The sequence below is a fragment of the Miscanthus floridulus genome, chromosome 8, assembly GCF_019320115.1.
Source record: "Miscanthus floridulus cultivar M001 chromosome 8, ASM1932011v1, whole genome shotgun sequence".
Lineage (NCBI taxonomy): Eukaryota > Viridiplantae > Streptophyta > Magnoliopsida > Poales > Poaceae > Miscanthus > Miscanthus floridulus.
Genome location: NC_089587.1, coordinates 29,817,421 through 29,842,557, shown reverse-complemented (window position 1 = coordinate 29,842,557; position 25,137 = coordinate 29,817,421). Strand labels below are relative to the sequence as shown.

The 25,137-nt window shown below is 48.5% G+C and overlaps 1 protein-coding gene across 1 annotated transcript; it reads right to left on the bottom strand.

Annotated features, from left to right (window-relative positions):
• Nucleotides 1-8,021: 8,021 nt before the first annotated feature.
• On the bottom strand, nt 8,022-16,474 carry LOC136471451 (ethylene receptor 4-like). The gene is made up of 3 exons (XM_066469181.1): nt 16,463-16,474; nt 8,659-10,491; nt 8,022-8,597 (listed from the first exon to the last, which is right to left on the bottom strand). The coding sequence occupies exons 1-3, from the start codon at nt 16,472-16,474 to the stop codon at nt 8,022-8,024; spliced, it is 2,421 nt and encodes an 806-aa protein (XP_066325278.1).
• Between the last annotated feature and the right edge of the window lie 8,663 nt (nt 16,475-25,137).

The window sequence follows — 25,137 nt, the reverse complement described above, 5'->3', positions numbered from 1 at the left end:
GCACGATGTCAGGCCTAGCTAGCAGCAGGTGCCGCATGCCCCGACCAGGAATTAGTGTAGGCTATAGCTGTAGAAGAAGATGTAGTTGTGTTATTGTAAACTTGGACCTTTTCAGGCAAGCTTGTAATAACATAACTATATATCAACATGAGCTTGTTTGGTTTGTAGAAAACGTGTTTAAGCTCGGATATTGTGCTGATGTAACTAAGTTAGAACATGTTGGTGTTCTGTTTAGTTGTACCAGTTTAGTCGACACGTCATCCTGAAAGGTCTATATGGCCCTGGTTTGTCTTACAGTCAGAGTGTGAGGTGCGTAGCTTGTGCACACATAGAAACCCACAAGTCAAACCAGAGAGCACCTGCCGATCACCCGTAGCGTAGAGAGCGGATCCCATGCACGCGTTGGGAGGAACCGAAGACAGGGCCTGCTCCAAAAACCCAAGAAGGAATGGTGGTCGGTTTTAACCCGTAGAGTTAGAATAACAATAGACTTTGAAATGACACATTAGAGTGGTCGGAGAAGTCATAATAGCTTTATTGAAATAAATCAATAGTATAAGAGGGGTATATATCTTAGTAGCTAAGCATAGAAACGCCTAAGCTTGTCGATGTGCCAGGAATTGGGTACATCTGTGCCGTCTAGGCAAGCTAACCTGTAAGATGTAGGGCATGTAACCTCCTTGATCATGAAGGGTCCTTCCCATGGGGTTGCGAGTTTGTGGACACTAGCCTGATTCATCTTCCACTTCAGGACCAGGTCCCCGACCATGAAGAACCGCTCCTTGACATTCTTGTTGTAGTACCTATGCAAAACAGCAAGGTATTTGGTTGTACGTACGCAAGAATCAAGCCGCTTCTCTTCTGTACTATTCACTTCTAGCTCCCATACTTCATTGGCCTTGTCTTCATCAAAGTTCTCTACCCATGTTGATCTTAAGGCTATATCTGCTAGGAGCACTGCCTCAGCGCCATAAACCATAAAGTATGGTGATACACCTGTATTGTGACTAGGCTGTGTTCTGAGACCCCAGACCATGGCTGGTAACTCTTTGAGCCATCTTCCAGGAGCTTTGTCATTCTCTCTGTACATCCTCTTCTTAAGTGCATCCAAGATCATACCATTTGCCCGCTCGACCTATCCATTAGCTCTAGGGTGTGCCACCGAGACATATTTTACTACTATGCTCCTTTTATTATAGAAGTCTTAGAAAACGTTCCCAGTGAACTGAGTACCCAGATCAGTGATGATACTGTTGGGTATGCCGAAACGGTGGATGACCTGGTCGAGGAATGCAATAGCCTTTTCTGAAGATGCCTTGACCAGGGGCATGTACTCTATCCACTTGGAGAATTTGTCGATCAGCACAAAGACGCATGTAAATTTCCTAGGGGTCGGTATGAAAGGCCCGATCATATCTAGTCCCCAGCATGCGAAGGGCCAAGAGGCTGGTATAGTCTGAATCTCGTGTGTTGTACATGGATTCTCTTGGTGAAGAACTGACAACCTTCAAAGTGGCAGACTAGCTTCTTTGCATCGGCTATGGCTGATGGCCAATAGAAACCTGCTCAAAAAGCCTTGCCAACCAGTGTTCTCGAGGCCGCGTGGTTGCCATAGGAGCCAGAGTGGATTTTGTCTAGGAGATGTTCACCATCCTCCTGGGTTATACACTTCATCAAGATTTCCTCCCTCGCGTTATTGCGCCACAATTTGCCATCAACAAGCAGATACTGTTTACTGCGACGCATCAGGCGTTCGTTTTCTGTCCGATCGGTGTAACCGCTACCATCTATCAGGTACTTGATGAAAGGTACTCTCCAGTCAGGCTCCTTAGTGGTCGGAGGTGGTTTGGTGGTGTTTGACGCCGAAACCGTAGCCACTAATAGCTGGTCTGGAGGCTTATCGACCATGGGATCTTCTTCTTTGATGGAGGGCGTGAGCAGGCCTTGAACAAATATGCCACGTGGGACTTTGGCTTGGGATGATCCTAACTTTGATAGTGCATCTGCTGCTTGATTTTTGTCTAGGACCATATGTGTGTACTCAATGCCACAGAACTCGCCTTCTAGCTTTCTGATCGATTTGCAGTATGTGTCCATCTTTTTGCTGGTCGTATCCCAGTCCTTGTTGAGTTGGTTGATGACCAGATCTAAGTCTCCGTAGACATAGAGACATTTGACACTGAGCTTGACTACAATGCGCAGACCGTGTAGGCATGCTTCATACTCGGTGGCGTTATTAGACGCCGAGAAATAAATCCTGAGGACATATCGGAGCTGCTCCTTGGATGGTGATATGAAAAGGACTCCTGCTCCTGCGTCATCGATGTTGAGAGAGCCGTCGAAGTACATCTTCCAATACTCGGCAGGCCCCTGAGAGGCAGGTGTGCTTAAGTCTGTCCACTCGATGATGAAATCGACAAGTTCCTGAGACTTGATTATAGTACGGCTTGCAAATTCCAAGGAGAAAGGGCATAGTTCCATTGCCCATTTGATGATGTGCTTGTTTGCATCCTTGTTGCGAATGATGTCTCCCAGAGGGTACTTAGTCATGACCACCACGCGATATCCATCGAAGTAGTGTTTCAACTTTCAGGATGTGATTAGTATGGCGTAGATCGGTTTCTGAATCTGTGGGTACCGGATCTTGGATTCATTGAGCACCTCACTGATGAAATAAATTGGTCGATGTACCTTGTCGACATGGTCGGGCTCATCGCGCTCGACCACCATGGCAGTGGAGACCACTCCATTAGTTGCAGCAATGTAAAGCAAGAGGGTTTCGTCTTCTCTAGGAGCAGTGAGGACCAGAGGTGATGTAAGGAATTGTTTCAGCTGTGCAAAGGCAGCGTCTGCTTCCTCCGACCAATCAAACTTCTTGGATGCTTTGAGCAGCTTGAAAAATGGTAGTCCTTTTTCGCCTAATCTTGATATGAAATGACTGAGGGCAGCCATGCATCCGGTAAGCTTCTAAACATCCTTCACCTTTTTGGGTGGCTTCATGTCCAAGACAGCTTTTACCTTCTCTAGGTTAGGGCATATGCCGTCGTGACTGACGACATTGCCGAGCAATATACCAGATGGAACACCAAAGATACACTTCTTTGGGTTTAATTTCCATTGGAATGTGTTAAGAGCTGCAAAGGTACGTTCAAGGTTGTTGACAAGGGTGTATGCTTCCTTGGTTTTAACAACTACATCGTCAACATAAGCCTCAATGAGGTCGTCTTTTATCTCATCTTTGAGGCAGGCCTGTATGGCCCGTTGGTAGGTAGCCCCGGCGTTCTTGAGCCTAAACGACATGGTCGTGTAGCAGTAGGCGCCGAAGGGCGTGATGAAGGATGTCTTGATCTGGTCGTCCTTTTTGAGAGCAATCTGGTGATAACCAGAGTAGCAATCGAGAAAGGAAAGCAACTCGCAACCGGCAGTTGAATCTACGACCTCGTCTATGCGAGGTAAGACGAAGGGGTCTTTAGGGTAGTGTTTGTTGAGATCAGTGTAGTCAACGCACATTCTCCATTCATTATTCTTTTTGCATACAAGAACCGGGTTGGCTAACCACTCCGGATGATACACTTCTTTGATAAATCCGGCTGCCAAAAGCCATGTAACTTCTACCCTAATAGCCTCCTTTTTGTCGCGAGTGAACCATCGTAGCTTCTGCTTGATAGGTTTGGCCTTGCCAACGACATTTAAGGAGTGCTCGATCAAGTTTCGAGGTACACTAGGCTTGTCAGCGGGTTTCCATGCGAACACACTCACGTTGCTCCTCAAGAACCTGACGAGCACGTCTTCCTATTTAGGATCCAGGTTGGCCCCGATAAGGGCTATTTTGCTGGGATCACCGTCGACCAGCGGGATCACTTTGTGCTCTTTGGACTTGATGTTCTTGCGTGGGGCCTCAAGCTCTGGGATCTCTAGGTGGTCGTCTAGGGTCTTCTTGGCGTCGAGCATGGTCTCGGCCATGCAAATAGAGAGGTCGTGAGCCTCTGCTATTTTGAAGCTGTCATCCTCGCAGGTGTAAGCTGCGTATACGTTGCCCCTGAGAGTTAGAACCCCCTTCTCAGTAGGCATCTTGAGCACCAGATACCTATAGTGAGGTATGGCCATGAACTTGGTGAGCGCTGGTCGGCCAAGGATAGCATGGTAGGTGCCTTTGAAGTCAGCGACCACGAAGTTGACGTGGTCGGTGCGGAAGTGGTCTGGGGTACCAAATTGCACAAGTAGCGTGATCTGCCCGAGAGGTGTGGAGCTTTGTCTAGGGAGAACACCCCAGAACTGTGCCTCGTATAGCTTGAGATCAACCTGGGTTATCTTCAGGGCTGGCAAACTGTTCTTGAACAGTATATCGATGGAACTGCCGCCGTCAATCAGCACTCTATCGAACTGAACCTTGTTGATACAAGGATCGAGAACCAGAGGAAAATGCCCTGGCTCAGGTATTGCAGCCCATTGGTCCTTTCTGCTGAAGGGGATCTCACAGTGAGACCAAGGAGGGAGCCGTGGATCGGCGATGAGGTTGTCGGCGTTGGCCACGTTCAAGCAAGCGTGGGCGAGCAGCTTGCGTTCTCGTTTGGTCTCGATGGACACTTTGCCCCCAATGATGGTGTGGACGCAGTCGGTTGGCTTGACATACTTGTGACGGGGATCTGTGTCTTCATCATCGTTGTCCTCATTACGCTGCTCCCCTGTGTCGTTAAGCTTGTCGGATGTACCCAAAGTCTGTTGGCGTGTGTAGATAGATTTGAGTACACGACAATTCTCCATGGTATGGTTTGACTTGGGATGGAGCTGGCAGGGTCCTTTCAATGCTTTGGCGTAGTCTTCTTTGTAATTGAGACGTCAACCACCTTTTTTAACAGTGTTGACTTTGCTGTCATCTTCCCGAGCATGCTTGCCCCTGTAATCGTCACGGCGATTATGCCGCTGATTACGCTGGTCGCGGTGGTCGCGGGAATCGTTGCGCTGGTTGCGGCGATCAAAATTGTCGTTCTGACCACGGTTGCCGCAGTAGTCATCACAGTGTGGGGGTGGTCGGAGCGTGGAACCCTTGCTGCTTCTTCGACGATTATCTTTTTAGCATCATCGGCATCCGCATATTTTTTAGCAGTGGCTAGGAGCACTGTGATCGATTTAGGCCTTTTGCGGAGGAGCTTGTCTCTTAGGGCATCGTGGAAGCGGAGACCAGTGATGAAAGCTTCGATTGCCTCGTTGTCGGAGATTGATGGGACCTTGATGTGCATCTCCGAGAAGCGTCGAACGTACTCGCGCAGTGGCTCATCTTTGCGATCTCGAATCCGCTGCAGATCATATTTGTTGCCGGTTGTTCGCAAGTAGCAATGAAGTTGTCGATGAATGCTTGCTTGAGCTCTTGCCAAGAATCAAAGTAGTTCACCGGCAAGCTGACCAGCCATTGGTGGCCTGCATGGCCGACGGCGACTGGGAAGCAATTAGACACGACGTGCTTGTTAGCCATGGCTGATCTGCACGCGGTTTCATAGAGCATGACCCATAACTCGGGGTTTTCCTTACCGTCGTACTTCTGGAGTTTTTCGAGCTTGAAGTTTTTGGGCCATATGACTTGGCGAAGGTGAGGGGTAAACTGCTTCAAACCCGGAGGGCCGTGGGTGGTATCATATTCCATATGGCGATAGCTTTCGTGGGACGCACGATCATTGGCTCTTTGGTTAATGCGATCGCGTAGATCGCGTTCTCCGAGGTAATGGCGGAGATCGTTATTGCCATCACGGCAATCTCAATTGCCCCCCTAGTTGACCCCACGACCATGGTTGTCATGGCAATTGTCGCGGTTGTCTCGGCGGTTGTCGTCCCGGTAATCACGGCGGATGTCGTCCCGACCACCATCGTGACCACCGTTTCCGCTTTGACGGTTGTCTGATGTGTCGTTGTTGCGCGAGCCACGTTGGTTGGGTGGCTGTGAGCGACTTGAGTACTAGCGGCTACGTCTTGATTCGACTGAGACAGACGGAGCCCGGGCTTGATTTGCAATCTCTGCGGTCTGGGCCATAGCAGCCGTCAAGTAAGCTTGTATATCATCATGAACTGCTTGGATTTCCGGGGTATTGGGTAGTCGTTGCATTGTCGCTATAGCAATAGCTACGTTGGCACTTGGAGTTCTGAAGACCTGCTTGTCCCCTACCCTATCAAAGGCATTGTTAAGATCATGTGGCTGGACCCTTATGCGTCGTGCCTCCTCTTCTGCCTCGGCTTCGGCTTGTCGACGATTAAACCGGTCAATACTGCGTGCTTCGCGTGCTAGCCTTTCTTGTTCTGTTTCACCAACTACTGGTGGTTCGTCATTACTGACAACGTTGATCAAGTCTCCTTACCTTGGTGGGAAGGATGGGAATCGTGGGAACCCCGAGGCGTGGTCTGGGATATCCAGATCGTATTCAACGCCTTCATTGTCATGATGCTGGAGCTCGGTGTGGACGGAGCCATTAGATGCGATGCCGGACGGGGAGCTTGAGCCGCCCTCTTGAACTGTGTGGACCGATCCTTCTTGATACTACTCAATCCGGACCATGTTGACGAAGTTGCACAGGCCGTAGGGCTGAGCCTGGTAGTTCTCCATCGAGGCTTCACACTCAGAGAGCCAGAGACCCGTCGCGGGGGCTGGTCAGCGACGAACGGAGCGCCCTTCAGGAGTAGACGTGACCACGAGATCCGTACCGAGTCGTGCAGGACGACTGGCCCGAGCTAGTCGGGTAGATCTGTTGTGGGTAGTGGTTACCTGCTCATTGGGTTGATTTTGAATCGAACTTACCAGAGCTAGGGTTTCAGCAAGCTTGGTGCCGACCCGATCGATGGAGTCGAGCAGGTCGGTGTTGTCGATCTACCTCCCTTTGTAGCGAGGAAGCGGACGACGGGTTGTCGGCGTGGCTGAAGACGATGCTGGTGTGGCCGGAGCCAGATCCACCGTGGTCGGAGCCGTAGCCGATACCGGTGATGCAGTGGTCGACGCAGATCGGATCCGCGCCTCCTCCGTGGTCATGGCGATGAAGTTGTCGGAGCCAGTGGTCCAGGTGATCTGGCCGATGGTGAACGTGAGGCTGTTCGGCGTAGCCATGGAACCGGGGATGATGACCTTTTTGTTCGTCTGGAGAGCAGTACGCACACCCCCTACCTGGCGCGCCACTGTCGATAAAATATGGTCGGCAATCTACCTAGGGGTATGCCTAATGTAGTAGATTATCGGCAGACAGATGCGTAAGCTACAAACAAGATGGTGACGTAAGACAAACACGAGGTTTTATCCAGGTTCGGCCACCGTGAAGGCGTAATACCTACGTCATGCGTCTGATTGTATTGTTGTATGTCAATGAGAGATGTTTTTGCGAGGGGTCCCCTGCCCGCCTTATATAGTCTGGGGAGCAGGGTTACAGATCTGGAAACTAATCCTAACCAGTTACAATTGCCATAGGTGGCCGGATAAGGATTCATATTCTAACCGACCAGGATCTTGCTTGATTTCCAAGTCTGCCTTGATTCCTTGCGCGAGACTCCGAGCAGATTGGCCGGGCCGCGCGTCGTCTTCTAATGGGCCAGACCCCCTGGTCTGGGCTGGCCCAAGCCTAGCCGTAAAGGTATAGGGGTTAATACCCCTACAAGGAGCGAGACGGGCGCCGGAGTGGAAGATAGATGAATTGACTAGATATTGTGGAGTGTGCGATGGATGAATTGACCGGATATTAAACAAAGGTTGTATCACATGGCCTCACGTCTGCGTACGTCCGATACTCGAGTAAAGAGTCACGCTCGGATTGAAGAATTACCGTAATAAAATACATGTATAATTATTGAACTTTTAATACTAGCCATACAATTTTGTGGGCATACGCTAACAACGTGATCTATTGAGCATGTACGCAGCATGTGCGTTTATTTTAATTTTTCTCACGATGAAGAGAGTGATTCTGTGCATTGCACTGCAAACTAACACACAGGTTCCGTTGATATCAAACATACATACACACACACAGAGGTTCCGTTGGACGTTTGGATCAGTTGTTCTGAAGGACTCTCTGGAGCTGAGCTCCGAGCGCCGGCAGCGTGATGGGCTTGTGGATGAGCCCGTCCACTCCCGCCCGCTGGCACATGTCACGCACGCTGTCATCGACACCGGCCTCCACGGCGACGAGGACCAGCAGCCAGCAGGTGCTACTGAGCTCCCGGATCCTGAGGGCCACCTCGAACCCATCCATGGCGGCTGCCGTGCCGGCTCCGCCGCCGTGTCCATCGAGATCAAGAACCACGAGCTCAAACGACGGGTCGGCGCCTCCCAGCAAGCTGACGCAGTCGGCACCCGACGACACCGGCAGCACCTGGCAGCCGAGCCGCTCGAGGAGCTTCCGGGTCACGTCCATGCTCGTGGCGTCGCTGTCGGCAAGCAGGATCCTCAGGCCTTTGAAGTGGAGGTGAGGAGCTGCCGCAGACGAGGCTCCAACTCCAATCCGGTACGTGCCTGATCCAGGCACATGAGGATTCAGTGGCTGATGCTGTTGGAACCGAAGGATGCACATCATGGTTTCTCCAAGGCCTTCAGACTCCGATGCCCACCACATGTCACCATTCATCATCTGAAGAAATTGCATATATAACTCCCAATTTATATATATGCAGTATGCAAAACAACTGTACCTCCACAATCCTTTTGCACATAGCGAAGGTGAGCCGCATGCTGGCACCGCCGGAATCGGGGGAGGAGATGCCACACTGGGGCGGGCGGGATGCCGGCGAGCTCCCAGGATCGCTCTTCGACAGCCCAATTTGGAACCTGACAAATACTTGGTTGCCGCCGGTGAAGCTGATGGGTCGCAGTGGCGACGGGATCCAGTCCTGGTGGTGGTGCTCACCGGCGATGCTACTGCAGCTGCAGACAGAAAACGAGAGGACACGATGGCCATGGCATCGGCTGAGCAGAGCGCCCACCATGTGCAGCACAAGGTGGAAGACTCTCTTGTCGTTGCCGACCACCCACTCGGGCAGGGAATTGACCTCCAGCTGGTGCGAGAAGCCGAGGCCCCGGCAGCCGGACAAGCATCGGGCAGCGAAGGCCGCGTCCCTGATCAGCGAGCGGAGCTCGAACGGCCGCCTCGACACCAGGGTAGGAGGAGTAGGACTAGCCGACAGCGGCGGGTCACGGATGCCCACCATCCTCGGCAGCGTCTCCATGACGTCGTCCATGAGAGTGGAGCACACAGCGCTTGTCCTGGCGATGGCATCGACGATGAGCCTCTGCTCCGGGCGCATCGTGGCGGCCTCCTGCTGCATCACGGAGAGCAGGCCGACGACGGCGTGCATCGGCCTCCCCATGGCGTTCCGCATCGCGCTGTGGGCGGTGTTCCTCGCCTTGGTCGCCGCCGCGAGCTCGCTCCGTGCGCGCAGCAGCGCACCGTGCTGCTCCGCCAGCTTGTGCCGGATCAGCTGTGACTCCTCCAGGGCCGCCGCGTGGGACAGCGCGACGGCGACCTGGTCGGCGACGGCCTGCACAATCTCCAGGTCCTGGTTGCTCCAGCCTGTAGGTGGCCTTCTATGGTGGTGATCATCATCAGCTCGAAGGACCATGACTAGGATGGCGTAGCTCAACATCTCTGACGCGTATGCCGGCCGTATGGCTCCTCCGTGGAAATTTGGGATCCGTATGGCGGCCGCGGCTCCTGCCAGCGTCGGCAGGCTCCGGCAGCTCGCCGCCTTGAGCGCCGAGCCTGGCCGGCTGAGCACCTTGGCGTCCTTGCTGGCCAATACGGCGGCCACGTCAGGGTCACGAACGGAGATGGCGCGTACTGTGCCGCCGCCGCTGTGATGAAGCACCTTGTCGTCGTCTTCGTCGTCTTCCAGCAGCTGGTGCGTGAGCTGGAGCACGGCACCGCCGTCGGTCCCGCTCCCGCCGCGCTGCTGGGGCATCCAGACGGCGCAGTTGCTAAGGCCGAGCGCGGCGGCGAGCTGGAGCATGGTGGTGCGGAGGATGGTGCGCGCGTCGACGGAGTCGCGGATGTGGTGAGTGACGGCGCGGACGACGCGCCAGACGGTCTCCTCGCGGCGCCGGACGGTGGCGAGGTCCCGGTTGAGCTGGCGCGCCTTGGTGCGGAGGAAGGACTCGCGGACCTTGAGGCGGAGGAGGCGCGGGAAGAGGATCGGGAGGGAGACGGCGGCGGCGGAGGTGGCGAGCGCGCCCAGGACCTTGGCGGTGGTGAGCGCGACGAGGATGGCGCGGGAGCCCGGGCGGTCGTAGGCGAGCACGTTCAGCAGGTGCGTCACGCCGCACATGACGATGAAGGTGCCCAGCTGGAGGAGCACCCGCCGGAGCGGCGCCAGCGCGGCGCACGTGGCGAAGTAGAGCAGCTCCAGCGGGATGGATAGCAGCGACGCCGCGATGAGCAGGTCGCTCACCTTCTGCCACTGCAGCATCGCCTCCACCGCGGCTTCCTCGCGCCCGTCGCACCCGCCGCAGCGCCGCGCCAGAACTGCACCCTGTCCCGACGACGCCATTAATTCGATCTTTCGCCCCCACCCACTGGCTGCCTCATTCCTTTACCTGCTATATGCATGATTCAGTCTAGCTATATAGCCTATATTGCATTTGCGATGAGACGAAGACACTGCTGGGAATAGGATCGAGAGGCTCTGCGAGGAAGACAGGTGTGCCTTGGCCTTTTGCATGCAGGATGCAGCGCAGCAGCGTAGTACGTTCCATCCATGCAGCGAGCAGCGTTACCTTGTGGCAGTCAGGTTCTATTTTGCTTCAGATTTTGTCCGGCGCTGCTTCCTCGAGGACGAGGAGGCAATTCCTTCCATGCAGCTATGCAGGCTAGCTAGTCCGGTCCAAAACCTTTTGGATTTATGCCGCACAACAACGGTAATATTTCCATTTTGTTAAGTCATCTAAAAATTATTATTCAGAAAATGCATGCTCCCAGTACTCACAGACAAGTGACATTTTAGGGTTATTATTAAGTTATAATTATTCCAAACTTTGATTTTATTTTACTTTGATTACTGTAGTATTTAAAAGTGATGCTAGTAGCTTTGTTCAAAACGTAGTTTTCATAAAGTGGAAAGGTAATGGCATGTTTGGTACTCCTCAGCTTCGCTTATGAAGTAGTAGTTTTTTCTAGCTCCGTAAAGCAGCTTCACCAAAACAGCTTCGTTCTTGGGGAAGATAGCGGAGAGAAAGTTGAGAGAAAACTAGTATTTTTAGCTTCACCTCGGTTCTTTTTCTTGCTGTGAGAGGAGCTGAAAAATAGCTTTTAGGGAGATGTGTTTTCAAAGGGCCTGTTTGTTAAGAAAAGATGAGAAACACAACTTTGTGAAGCTGGAATTGAATCAGTAACTAAGTCCCCTTGTTTGGAGCCATATAGCACATGATGTTTTTTAGGAAGTCCACTTTTAACCATCAAAGACTATGTATGAATATGAAACATTATTACTTATATGTGACTAGAAGACTAGAAGGAACACACTTTTTTAACACTGAATTCCAATTTCAATTCGACTTAAAGCATATATACAGCTTCAATCTGGTCTGGCTTCCATGTCAACAAAAAATTATTTAGGCTCCTTCTAAACACGAGATTTTTCTGTTCCCTGTGTCTTTTCTTTTTCTTTTGAAAATAAACTGATTTGAATTTCTACGTTGTAAAGGAGGCTATCTTTAGTGGCGTTGAGTGTTCAATTGTAACATGAAAAGTTTTATGGTTTAATTCGAGGTTGAAGTCGGGTTCAGAATTAATAGGCTCAGGGTAGTGGTATTTCTTATAGATAATAGATTATTATTAAAACTAACCTCAAGATAATAAGTTATTGTTGCAAATATGCATAACTGGAGGCTATGTTCGTGTTCTAGCTAAGTGACAGTACAGTAGCCTATCACGTTGAGGATCGATTGGTATGTCCACCGCTGCCTATTGTCTGCTTCTCGCCTGAACGCCAAAGGACAATGCAATATGACAGGGGATTTCGTCGTTGGTACGCAGCCCGCCAATCGCACCCATGCTGCGTACAAGGAGTTCTGGAAGAAGAAGAGGCCAATGTCCTATTGTCTACGCCGCCGCCACCTAGGGTAGAAACGCTGCCACCTACCTGCTCCTTGCTCCGCCACCGCTGCCGCCGCGCCTAGGCCCCCTCTCCTTTTTTTCTCTCTGGTGCATCTGCCGGAGATAAGAAGAGAAGGGAACTCATTCTTTTTCCGCAGTTTTTAGTGTCTTAGTGTTGAGTCCAAATAAACTTCTAGTGAAATTAGATAATTTTTGGTTGGGATCATGTGTCATACGATGACTTCGGTGATTGCTATGACGAGATCGCCGTTGCAAGCGTTGATTTCATCAGCGAGCAGCCAATTTGTAGCATTTATCTGCAAGGGGGAGGGGTGCTTATGTGAGCACCCTACGAGGACAGCGACTCTGGGTCATCGATCTCATCGTCGATGGTCGCGAGAGGAAATCAAGGTCTCGAGGTGATGAATCTACATCATATGTCGTACCCGATGATACAACTGCCGATGTTCTTTCAGCGATTTAGATGCGTTTTGGACTAGTTCCGAAGTGTTGGACCTTACGGCATGTCCATTGTTGGGTTTGTCGTTTGATTCGGCGTTCGAGGGAAGTCATTGGGGAAGAACACGATGGAAGAATCTACAAAGAATATTATGTATTTTTTATTTCATAATTTTTATATGTAATTTAGGGATGTATTGTGCTAAAATTTAATATAAGTTCCTCTTTCCTTCGAAAAAAATATCTCATTGTGTACAGGTCGATCATAGCCCAACTAGAGCCTGGCCCAACACATGCTACGGATCCTTCCAGCCTAGTCTCCGCGCGTGTGGTGCATCAACTGCTCCCGGCGGCAGTGGAGGTGGAGTCCGCGGCGCCGTAAGAGGACTTTCGCAAGTCGAATCGTCGATGGTGGAGATGGTGACGGAGAAGACAACGGTTACGGATGTCGCGCTCCTAGTTGACTCACACGAATCCTAAAGCCACCGTGGCCATTGGAAAATACGTGTTGGTTATTCATTGAGATCATTTAACATCGAGTGATCAGCTGTGATTTCAAATTATAAGACGTTTTGATTTTTTCAGATACGTAGTTTTTGTTATACATTTAAATACAGACGATGCCTAGTGAAAGGATCAAGATGCCCAAGAGGGGGGGTAAATTGGGCTAATTCTAAATTTTCTTGCAATAATCAAATCCTATGGATAGCCCAATTAACCCCTTGTGCCTAGAAAAGTGTTTCTATCAAATTAACGCACAAAAGACTTGCAACCTATGTTCCAAACTTACTCTAGCATGGCAATTCTATGAATGTAAAAACAAGTATTGAATTGCTCAAAGTAAATACTTAAAGTAAATGCTCAAAGTAAATGGAGAGAGGAACGCGGTGATGTTTTGCCGAGGTATCAGAGAGTCGCCACTCCCCACTAGTCCTCGTTGGAGCACCCGCGCAAGGGTGTAGCTCCCCCTTGATCCGCGCAAGGATCAAGTGCTCTCTACGGGTTGATTCTTCGACACTCCGTCGCGGCGAATCACCCAAAGCCGCTCACAACTTGAGTTGGGTCACCCACAACCTCCGTCGGGTGAACACCAAGCTCCCAGTCACCACCAAGCCGTCTAGGTGATGGCGATCACTAAGAGTAACAAGCACTAACTCTCACTTGACCACGCGAAGCCTAATGAGAAGATAGATGCACACTTGTCTACTCTTAATTCACTAATGAGGTTTCACTCTTGGATTCTCAAATCACAAACACCTCACTAGGACCTTGCTCTTCTTGGCACTCATAAACGTGTTTCTCAGCTGTTGAAATGAGCAAAAGTAACTCCACACATGAGTGGAGCTTCTATTTATAAGGCAGCCTGAAAAACGAACCGTTATGAGCTTCTGCGGGGTGACCGGACGCTCCGATCGTGTTGACCGGACGCTCCGGTCAGTTCAACCCGTGAACCAGTAGTAATGAGTTGACCGAACGCTGGCAGGGTCCGGTCAGCACTGACCGGACACGTCCGGTCGCATAAAACCCTTACAGGAACCTTACTGGATTCGACCGGACGCTGGATACTCAGGGTCCGGTCAGTATTGACCGGACGCGTCCGGTCACACTTTCTCAAGTCTGGACCCTTACTGGAGTCGACCGAACGCTGGCCCTCAGCGTCCGGTCACATTGACCTTCCAGCGTCCGGTCACACCAGACTTGATCACCTCGGTCAAATGAACTGACCGGACCCTGCGGCCAGCGTTCGGTCGCACCGGAGCCAGCGTACGGTCAGTATTTGACCCTTCATTCACTTCCAACTCTCGATCAATTGTGAATGAAGTTTGCTCCATGGGATCAAAGGGCTTCATAGGAGCTACCTAGAGCTAGTTTTAACAAGTGTGCACCACACCTAACTCACTAGACTCAACTAGGTCAAGCTACCCGTCCATACCCCCCTTAATAGTACGGCCAAAGGAAAAACAAAGTCCTAAACTACTCTAAGTGTCTCTTCAACTCCAATCGACACTTAGAACTAGTCATCCTTAACCTTGTTGTCCATCCTTTGAAAACCGAAACAATTTCCATCGTAGGGGCATGACAACTTTGATTGCCCGATTGATCTCCATTACCATGACCTAACTTAATTGCATCTGCAAAACACACGTTAGTCATAGTAATCTTGTATTGTCATTAATCACTGAAACCCAACTAGGGGCCTAGATGCTTTCAATCTCCCCCTTTTTGGTGATTGATGACAATACCACCTCGAGTATGTGAAAGAGTGAGGTTTTTGACGGGCTTGGTTCATATAAGCTTTTGTCAATAAGAACAAAAGTGTTAGTCAAGCTTATATGACCCAAGCCAACACAATGTACTCAAAGGATGTGAATTAAGCATGAGTACGATTAACAAAGCTCATTTGCAATGGAGTTTAAACGCGGAAGCAAAGGCAAATGAGCATAACACAAGTGATATGACATTTAAATAATGCAAAGTAGAAAGCACACATGTCATATATCACAATCACATAGATAGCACTATCACATATATATAATAGTATGCATGAAAGTAAACACATGAATGCATAAGTAATAGTGTATCACACACATAGAACTCCAAATGTATATAATAGGCTAATACTAGATAACTAGCTCCCCCTAAATGTAGCTCCCCCTGAGACTACATACTCGAACTCCCTCTCCCCCTTTGGCGTCAAACACCAAAAACTAAGGGTCGGTCGGCGGGGCTGCAGCGGACGAGCCGGGGGCTGAAGAATGTGGGGCAAGCTGGAACTGGGCACCATCATCATCTAACCCTGAGCTCTGAACTGACTGACCCTCTGTGGTAGGAAGTGTCGCTGAAGCGGTCTAGGTCTGAGCTGGGACTGGTGCTGCCTATGAAGCTGCTAGTATGTCTATCGTAGGATCTAACGTGGCGACAGACGAGGGGAGCCTCTGAGTAGTCACTACGACTGGAGCTACTGTGGACGGACCGGCGGTATGCATATGAGGCGGAGTAGGCATGCCGGTCAACTCGCTGAAGGATGCTCCAAGACTCCTAAAGACTGACATGTCAGGCACGAATAGCGATGGTGACTGCTCCGGTGTGAAGCCCGTCTGAAGTGGAGTGAACTGCGGGGCTACCACGGGTGAGGCTAACCACTGGGACACCTGTACAAGAGGTGAAGCAAACTGAGCTGGAGGCTGTCTTGGACTCTAGAGCCCACTGGGCTGTACTGCTAGAGTCATCGAAGTGGTATCAGGCTGAGCAAGCTAGGGCGAAGGCTGTGGCTGTGGGACCCCAAGAGCTGTCACTACATGCTGCATGAAACCCATAAGCTGCTGCTGCAAGAGTATCTGCTGCTGATACATCTGCTGCTGATGCTGCTGCATGGCCTGCTGCTGCCTCTGGAACTCGTCCTATCGAGCCTGAAACTAGGCAAAAGTAGCAGTTGTCTCCTGTGCCTGTCTATCCTATGTCTGCTGCATCCGCTCAAGAATAGCAATGAGAGCGGGGTCTGTCTGTGGAGCAGGTGGAGCAGAACTGGAGCTACCGGCCTCTGCATCGTGTCTGCGTGGAGGCATCTGAGGAATAGGCTGGTAGTCATTGTCAGAGCTGTCACTATACTCGCTCACCTCCTGCTGTGCCTCTAGCTCCTCCTCCTCAGTGGTTACAATCCCTCTAATAATCTCATCCTGCTGAGCTGCGGACTCTGGCACGTCGGGACGACGGCTAGGCTGTCTGGGTGCCTGAGGAGTGCTATGTCTGATCCTCTGTGACAAGTTGTAAGCTGGGAACTCTGTGGTGGCACCTGTATACTCATCCATCATACCTGGGGGCTTATCAAGCATAACTCTGCGGATGAGAAACATGATCTAGTGAGCATAGGGAAGCTGCCTATGACCCTTGAATCCCTCAGCTATTGTATCCTCCATCTCTGAAAGAAGGAGGTCCTAGATATCAAATACTGTCTGCTGCATCAGGGCATTGAGAAGCCAGAGCTGTAAGCGAGTCAGGCCCTCCCTATATCCCAATCGGGGAAGCAGTGTCCTCCTGATAATGGCCTCTAGTACTCTCGCTGTAGGAGTCAAGTCACTGGGGTTCCTACTCGACCCCTCACCAAAAGGCTCCTTGAAGCAGTGTCGCACTAAATCTGTAGGGGGCACCAACCCTCCATGAGGACGCCTGGGAGGCTCCTACTGTCCATAACAAACCTCATGCATCTTGACAGGCTGATCCTATAGCCTTAGTATCTCTCTGGCCCTGCCACTCGTCACTCTATAGTCTTTGCCTCTGAAAGCAAAGTGAATAAATCTGTGATGTGGATCGATGAAGAGTGAAGCATAAAACTGACGAACCCAAGATGGTACATATATTCCCATCCGTCCAATCAAATCTGTCAACCCTGGCAAATATGATAAGTAAGGCCGAATGTGCTCTCCGGCTACTGCCACAATAGACTCTATCCGACAGACTCTCTAAGATCTAAACACTGGGTTGAGATAAGCATTGTAGAAATCTTCCTGCAGTGGCGTGTAGAAACCCTCAGCTGCTCTCTCATCCCTCCTCGGAGGAAACAAAACCTCAAACTCTACAAATCGCAGCTGCTGAACCTGTCTGGCCGTGGCGGCCCTCAAGTCAAGATGCACCACTGGAGGTGGACCCTGTGGTCTAGGTGGTGGACATGATCCCCTCCGCTGTGTCGGCAGCCTCGGCGAGACTAGTACATGGGTCCATCCAGAGCGGCGAAGCTGGGGTGTCGGCTCTGTCCCCTCGGCCTCCTGGGTCTCCTATGCCTGCTTGCCCTCCTGAGTCTGCTGAACTGGCTCCTGCTCTGCTAACTGACCCTCCTCAATAGCAACCCGTTGTCCTACAAGCGTGGCAGTCCCAGCTGGACTACCGTGACGACGCTCAACCTCCTCAAGCGCAGCTCTCACTGCTGGTGAAACCAGCTGATCTGCAATGACAACTCCGCTACGGGCACCGCCTCTCTCGGCACGCTCTGCGGCCTCTACAACAGCTACTGCTCTCGCTGTCTCTGCGTCGGGGTACTTGCGCTTCTTGGATGTCACCTGCTTGGTGGACTTGCCCTTCGATCCTGCTGGCTGGCGAGGCAGGGGCCTCCGATCATCATCACCTGGGCCACCACCAACGTTCTTGGTGCGAGCCATCTGAACTGACAAGATGATGAACTGACGCTGATGAAGATCAACAGACAAACTGACACTCTTGAGGCTTGGCCTCGATCCTTACTCGCGAGCTTGGCTCCGAGTTGACTGCCAACTGCCATAAGAACCACAACGGCACTGACTCGCTGCACGATAGAATAGATGGATATACAAATAAATACAATATGTCTAATAGATGCGAAACCCTAATAGAGAAAGCAATGTAGATGCGAACTTGAATCGAATGGCTTTCTACCTGACGAACAGCGATCCGAGAAAAGATGAGATGTCACACGGGGGATCCTCGGAACCGAGCTAGGGTTAGGGATTACGAACCGCTTCAAAGAATTCAGCGTCCCTGAATGATTTAGGTCAGTGCATTGAACTTTTGATCTAGGTCACAATTGAACAGATCAAGATAGAAAATGTCTTGCCTTACCAATCAAGGAGGTAGGGTAAGGGTACACGGTGCTTGATGACCAGCAGGAAGACTAGAGGCGCGCGGTGAGGCTTAGCAGTGGGCTCGGCTTAGGCGGTGCGGTGGCGAGAGGGCCGGGCGAGCGTGGGCAAGGGAGGCACGGTGGCGTGCGTGGCCGGCGCAAGGAGCTCGACTGTGGGCTAGGCTGCGGTGGCGCGGCGTGCTGGACAGCGGCGTTGGCGTGGGTGAGCAGCGGAGGCGACCTGGCGGCGGCAAGGGCTAGGGCTAGGTCACGGGGAAACAAATCGAAGGCAGCAGTTATATGAGGGTCCCAAACGCGACAAAGAAGGAAACGGAGAAAAGAGTCCTGAAGCCGCGCGAGATCCACTGACCGGACGCTCCGGTGGTAGCGACCGGATGCTACCACCCAACGTCCGGTCGATTCTAGAGAGGTCCAATTCCTCTGGAATCAGGACAGGACGCGTCCGGTGGTCCATGACTGGACGCAGGTAGGGTCCGGTCAGTACTGCCTTTCCTTCCTCCGATCGACCGGACGCTGAAGGTCCTCCTGATCGGACGCACAGATGCAGCGTCCGGTCACTCCTTCACCAGCAGTTCACCTCCTGTGAACTGACCGGACGCTGGACAGCAACGTCCGGTGCAGCGTCCGATGCACTTTTTCCAGCAATTCTTCAAACTTCCTTCGCGCTGCCTGTTCCCAATCAAGTCCTAACTTGAATAAGATCCAAATAAACACTAATTAGGACTGATGTGAGTGACCTCTCTCAAACCCTCATATTTTTCAAAATATTTTGCCTTAGGCTATAATTCTTTTTACGAAAATAGGCAACAAGAGGGCAAATGGAACAAAACGACAAAACAACATTCATGCATATGCAACACTTGTAAGTAAATCTAGTTGCTTGTCAAGTTTGATCCAAGGTTAAGCTTCTTCACACGCTTTTCAGCGGTTATCTTAACCATGTTAGACAAGCCCTATATGCATTGCGACAAATTTAAACATGTTGTATATTACAATGAATGCAAGGGACAACACAAGCTCAATTTTTAGTGAAGTTGCTAAAATCAAGTACATTTAGCTCATTCCGCAATCTACAAAACATAACCTCATCAAGCGGTTTAGTGAAGATATCCGCTAATTGATCTTCGGATCTTACACCTTCTAGTGATATATCATTTTTAGCCACATGATCTCTTAGAAAGTGATGATGGATATCTATATGCTTGGTGCGAGAGTATTGAACCGAATTATTTGCAAGTTTTACCGCACTTTCATTGTCGCACAAAAGAGGTACCTTTTCTAGAACTACACCATAGTCTAGCAAAGTTTGTTTCATGTATAAAATTTGTGCACAACATGCACCCGTGGCAATGTATTTCGCTTCGGCGGTGGACAAAGCCACACTATTTTGTTTTTTGGAGGACCAAGACACAAGTGATCTACCAAGCAAATGGCACCCTCCGGATGTGCTCTTTCTATCAACTTTGCATCCGGCGTAATCCGAATCGGAATAGCCAATTAATTCAAATAAAGCTCCTTTGGGATACCAAAGGCCAATGCTTGGTATGTGCTTAAGATACCTAAGGATTCTTTTTATGGCAATTAAATGTGTTTCCTTAGGACTAGCTTGAAATCTAGCACACATACACACACTAAACATGATGTCGGGCCTAGATGCAGTTAAATATAACAAGCTACCAATCATAGAACGGTAGAGAGTTTGATCAACCGGGTTACCTCCCTCATCTAGGTCGAGATGTCCATTAGTAGGCATTGGGGTCTTGATTGGCTTACATTCATCCATCTTAAATCTCTTGAGAAGATCTTTAGTGTATTTCTCTTGAGAGATGAAGATGCCTTCTTTCATTTGCTTGACTTGAAAACCAAGAAAGAATATAAGCTCACCAATCATGGACATCTCGAACTCCTTTGACATCAATTCACCAAATTCTTTGCATGAGTCTTCATTTGATGATCCAAAGATGATATCATCAACATATACTTGACAAATAAAGATGTGCCCATCAAGCTTCTTGGTGAATAGTGTAGTGTCGACCTTCCCAATGGTGAAGCCCTTCTTAATAAAGAAGTCCCGAAGGTGCTCATACCAAGCTCTTGGCGCTTGCTTAAGCCCATATAGTGCCTTGGACAACCTATAAACATGATTAGGATATCTAGAGTCTTCAAACCCAGGAGGTTGATCAACATAGACTAGTTCATTAATAAAGCCATTTAAAAATGCACTTTTCACATCCATTTGATATAGTTTCATTTTATGATGTGATGCATATGCAAGTAGGATACGAATGGCTTCTAATCTTGCAACCGGTGCAAAGGTCTCTCCAAAATCCAAGCCTTCAACTTGAGAGAACCCCTTTGCAACTAGTCTTGCCTTGTTCCTCACAACAACACCTTGATCATCTTGCTTGTTGCGGAACACCCACTTTGTTCCAATGACTCTTGCACCTTTTGGTCGCTCTTCAAGAGTCCAAACTTCATTGCGAGTGAAGTTGTTCAACTCTTCATGCATGGCATTGATCCAATCTGGATCTTTAAGAGCTTCTTCTACCTTGGTAGGCTCATAGCAAGAGACAAAAGAGTGATGAGCAATAAATGAAGTAAGTTTTTAAGATCGAGTCATTACACCCTTTGATGGACTCCCTATGATGAGATCTTGTGGATGATCTTGTAGGAGAGGTGTATTTCTTCTATTGACCACTTGAGGAGGAGGTTGTGGAGCATCAACATCTTGTGCTTGTACCACCATTTGCTCATGGGAGATATGAGTATCTTCATTTTCTACTCTCCTATCTTTTTCACCATCTTGTGGCACACTTGATGAAGAAGGTTGGTTAATGACTTGTACATCATCTTCATCATCTTTTGGCTTGATGTCTCCTACCTGAATATTCTTCATAGCCTCCCTCAATGGTTCATTACCTACATCATCAAGATTCTCATGTGCTCCTTAGGAGCCGTTAGATTCATCAAATTCCACATCATATATTTCTTCAACCAAGCCGGTGGCATGATTAAATACTCTATATGCTTTGGACTTCAATGAGTAACCAACAAGAAAACCTATATCACAACGTCTTTGAAACTTCCCTAGGTGTTGCCGCTTCTTGTAGATATAGCACTTGCAACCAAACACCCTAAAGAAGGAGACGTCCGGCTTCTTCCCATTGAGCAACTCATACGGTGTCTTGACAAGGAACTTTTAAAGAAATAGGCGGTTGGATGCATAACATGCGGTGTTGATTGCTTCCGTCCATAGAGCTTCGGGGGTGTTGTACTCATCTAGCATTGTCCTTGTAAGAGTGATCAAAGTCTGGTTCTTTCTCTCAACTACACCATTTTGTTGAGGAGTATAGGTTGCGGAGACTTCATGTTTGATTCCAACTTCATCACAATAAGCTTCTATGTTTGTGTTGTCAAACTCTTTGCCATTGTCACTTCTTATCTTCTTGAGCTTCACTTCAAATTCATTTTGAGCTCTCTTGGCAAACTTCTTGAAACAAGATGCAACTTCGGATTTGTCATGAAGGAAGAACACCCATGTATACCTTGAATAGTCATCCACAATCACAAGACAATAGAGATTTCCTCCCAAACTCTTGTATGTTGTTGGTCCAAATAAATCCATGTGTAGGAGTTCTAGCACTCTTGTGGTTGACATGAAAGCTTTGGTTAGATGAGTGTTTGCAACTTGCTTGCCGGCTTAACATGCACTACAAAGCTTGTCCTTCTCAAACTTCACATCCTTCAACCCTCTCACCAAATCATTCTTCATAAGCTTCTTGAGTAAGCTCATCCTAGCATGAGCAAGTCTTCTATGCCATAACCACCCAAGTGTGGTTTTGGTGAATAGGCAAGTCTTCAAGTTTGCATCTTCGGAGGTGAAGTCAACTAGATATAAGTTGTTGTATCTAAATCCATTGAATATCACTTGATTGTCATCTACCTTGGATACAACAACCTCCTTCTCGGTGAACAAGCATTGAAAGCCAAGATCACACAATTGCCCAACGGATAGCAAGTTGAAGCTCAATGAAGCAACATAGAGTACATTGGAGATGGAATGATCATTTGATATTGCCACTTTGCCCAATCCTTTAACCTTGCCCTTTGAATTATCTCCAAATGTTATTTTCTCTTGTCCATCTACCTCTTCATCTAGTGAGGTGAACATACGAGGATCACCGGTCATATGTTGAGTGCAACCACTATCAATAACCCAATGACTTCCACCGGTCTTGTAGTTCACCTACACACAAGAGATTCAAGCTTTAGGGATCCAAACTTGTTGAGGGCTCTTCACCTTCTCAACAAGTGACTTAGCCACCCAAATCTTCTTAGACCTACTCTTGTTGGAGGGTCCTAAGAACATGACTTTCATCTTTCCACTAGAATCTTTTCTAAGCATGTAGTGAGCATTGAAAGCAAAGGGTCTAGCATGCTTGGGCAAGGGTTGTGGTGGTGAAGTTTGACACTCATGAGCAAAGTGGCCTTCTTGTCCACACTCAAAACATCTCTTTGGCTTTGGCTTTGGCTTTGATTGTTGGTGTTGAGCTTGGGCCTTCATCTTCTCTACACTTGCCATATATCCAATGCCACTTCTATCCATCTTCATGATGGTATTCATGAGTAGCTCACTTTGGAGATGCTTGCCTCTAGCAAACTTGCTCAATCCCACCTTGAGATGCTCTTTCTCCATCTTGAGCTTCTTGTTCTCTTCCTTGAGAATATCATTGTTCTTCTCTTCCTTGAGTTTCTTGTTTTCTTCTTTGAGCTTCTCATTCTTAAGGATCAACTCTTTGTCATGATCAAGAGTTTCTAGCACAATGGTGTTGTGACTTTTCATCTCTTCAAGATCTTTCATGAGCTTCTCATTGTCACTCTTGAGCTTAACATACTCATCATAGTCATTGCACTCAACCACTTGCTTGCCTTTGCTACTAGATCCATGCTCAATGCTTTCATCAATTAAATCATCACATGAAGTAGCTATATCAATCTTGACAACATGGTTAGTAGCATCATGTGGCTCATTTGGTAAAAATTCTTGAGCAATAACAAGAGTATCATGATTAATCTTAAGAGTAGTGTATTCATCTTTTAGCTTATTGTGGCTAGTGATGAGTTCATTGTGCACCTACTCAAGTTTATCATATTTATCTTTAAGCTCTTTCTTGGAGAATTTGAGCTCCTTGAGTTTGGATGATATAGAATCATTTGTTTCTTTGAGCTCATCATTAGCCTTTTCTAATATATCACACTTAGCTAAGAGTGAATCATTTTTAGCATCAAGTTTTTCATTTGTAGCTCTACTCTTTCTAATGATCTTAGTGTATTTTCTTAGTATTTTGACAAGATCATCATATGTAGGTGAATCATCATCGCTATCGCTATCATCATCACTAGCTTGCTCATCATCACTACTATCATCACTCTTAGTTACCTTGCGTTCACCCTTGGCCATAAGGCATAGGTGTGTAGAGGATGATGGCGATGGTGGCGGTGAGGATGCAAGATCAATAGCAATGGCGGCCACCTTCTCATTGTCACTATCATCATCAGATGATCCACTTGATGAATCAATGTCCGTGAGCCAATCACCGACAATGTAGGCCTTGCCACTCTTCTTCTTCTTATAGAAGTCCCTCTTTTTCCCATCTCTCTTCTTGTATGGCTTGTTCTTTTTCTTCTCATCTTCATCTTCATTGCTTGAATCATCTTTCTTTCCCTTGTTTTTGAACTTGTCTTTCTTGGGCTTTGTACATTGATGAGCTAGATGGCCAAGTTCGCCACAATTGTAGCAATCCATCTCGGAGATTGGCTTTCTTCTTGAGCTAGTGAAGAACTTCTTCTTCTTGCCGTCAAACTTGATGCCACTCTTGTTTAGCTTCTTTAGCATCTTAGCGGTCTTCTTCACCATGAGAGCAAGACTTTCTTCATTATCTTCATCACTTGAGCTCTCATACTCAAGTCTTGCCTTGTCCTTATCTTGGCTAGCTTTGAATGCTAAGTCTTTCTCTTTCTTCTTTGTAGAGGATGAGCCATCTTATGGCGTGATGTGCATGTACATCTCATGAGCATTGATCTTTCCCAAGATTTGTGTCGGTGTAGCAGCAGAAAGATCACCTTGATGTAGCATGGTCACAATGTGCCCATATTTGTCAATGGGGAGGACACTCAAGATCTTTCTCACAACGTCGGATGGTGACATTTGAGTAAGTCCAAGCCCATTGACTTTCTCTACAAGAACATTTAAACGAGAATACATTTCATTAGCACTTTCTTTGGGAAGCATCTCAAAAGAATTTAGCTTTTTAATTACAAGATGATAGCATTCCTCATGCTCACTCTTGGTTCCCTCATAGAGCATACAAATATCTGACCATAGTGCATGGACGTCTTTGTGGTTCCTTACACGATTGAACACATCTTTGCAAAGGCCTCTAAAGATGGTGTTGCAAGCCTTTGCATTCTATTTTTCATAGTTCACTTCATCGCCTTGAAGTTATGCGGCATTCTTAGGGGTTGGGAACCCTTGAGAGGCGGCTCTAAGAATTCCAACGTCTAGAGCTTCTAGGTATGCCTCCATGCGAATTTTCCAATATGGAAAATCATCCCCCTCGAAGATAGGAGGAGGTCCATCCCCGTGAGACATCTTACTCTAAGCGGTTAAGCTTAAAAACATGACCACGAGGCTCTGATACCAATTGAAAGGATCAAGATGCCCAAGAGGGGGGGTGAATTGGGCTAATTCTAAATTTTCTTGCAATAATCAAATCCTATGGATAGCCCAATTAACCCCTTATGCCTAGAAAAGTGTTTCTATCAAATTAACGCACAAAAGACTTGCAACCTATGTTCCAAACTTACTCTAGCATGGCAATTCTATGAATATAAAGACAAGTATTGAATTGCTCAAAGTAAATACTTAAAGTAAATGCTCAAAGTAAATGGAGAGAGGAACGCGGCGATGTTTTGCCAAGGTATCGGAGAGTCGCCACTCCCCACTAGTCCTCA

Bases quoted from the DNA above. Each gene is read 5' to 3' on its own strand.
- LOC136471451 (XM_066469181.1), bottom strand. The intron at 8,598-8,658 runs GTACAGTTGTTT...CAATTTCTTCAG, and splicing joins TGTGCAAAAGGATTGTGGAG to ATGATGAATGGTGACATGTG.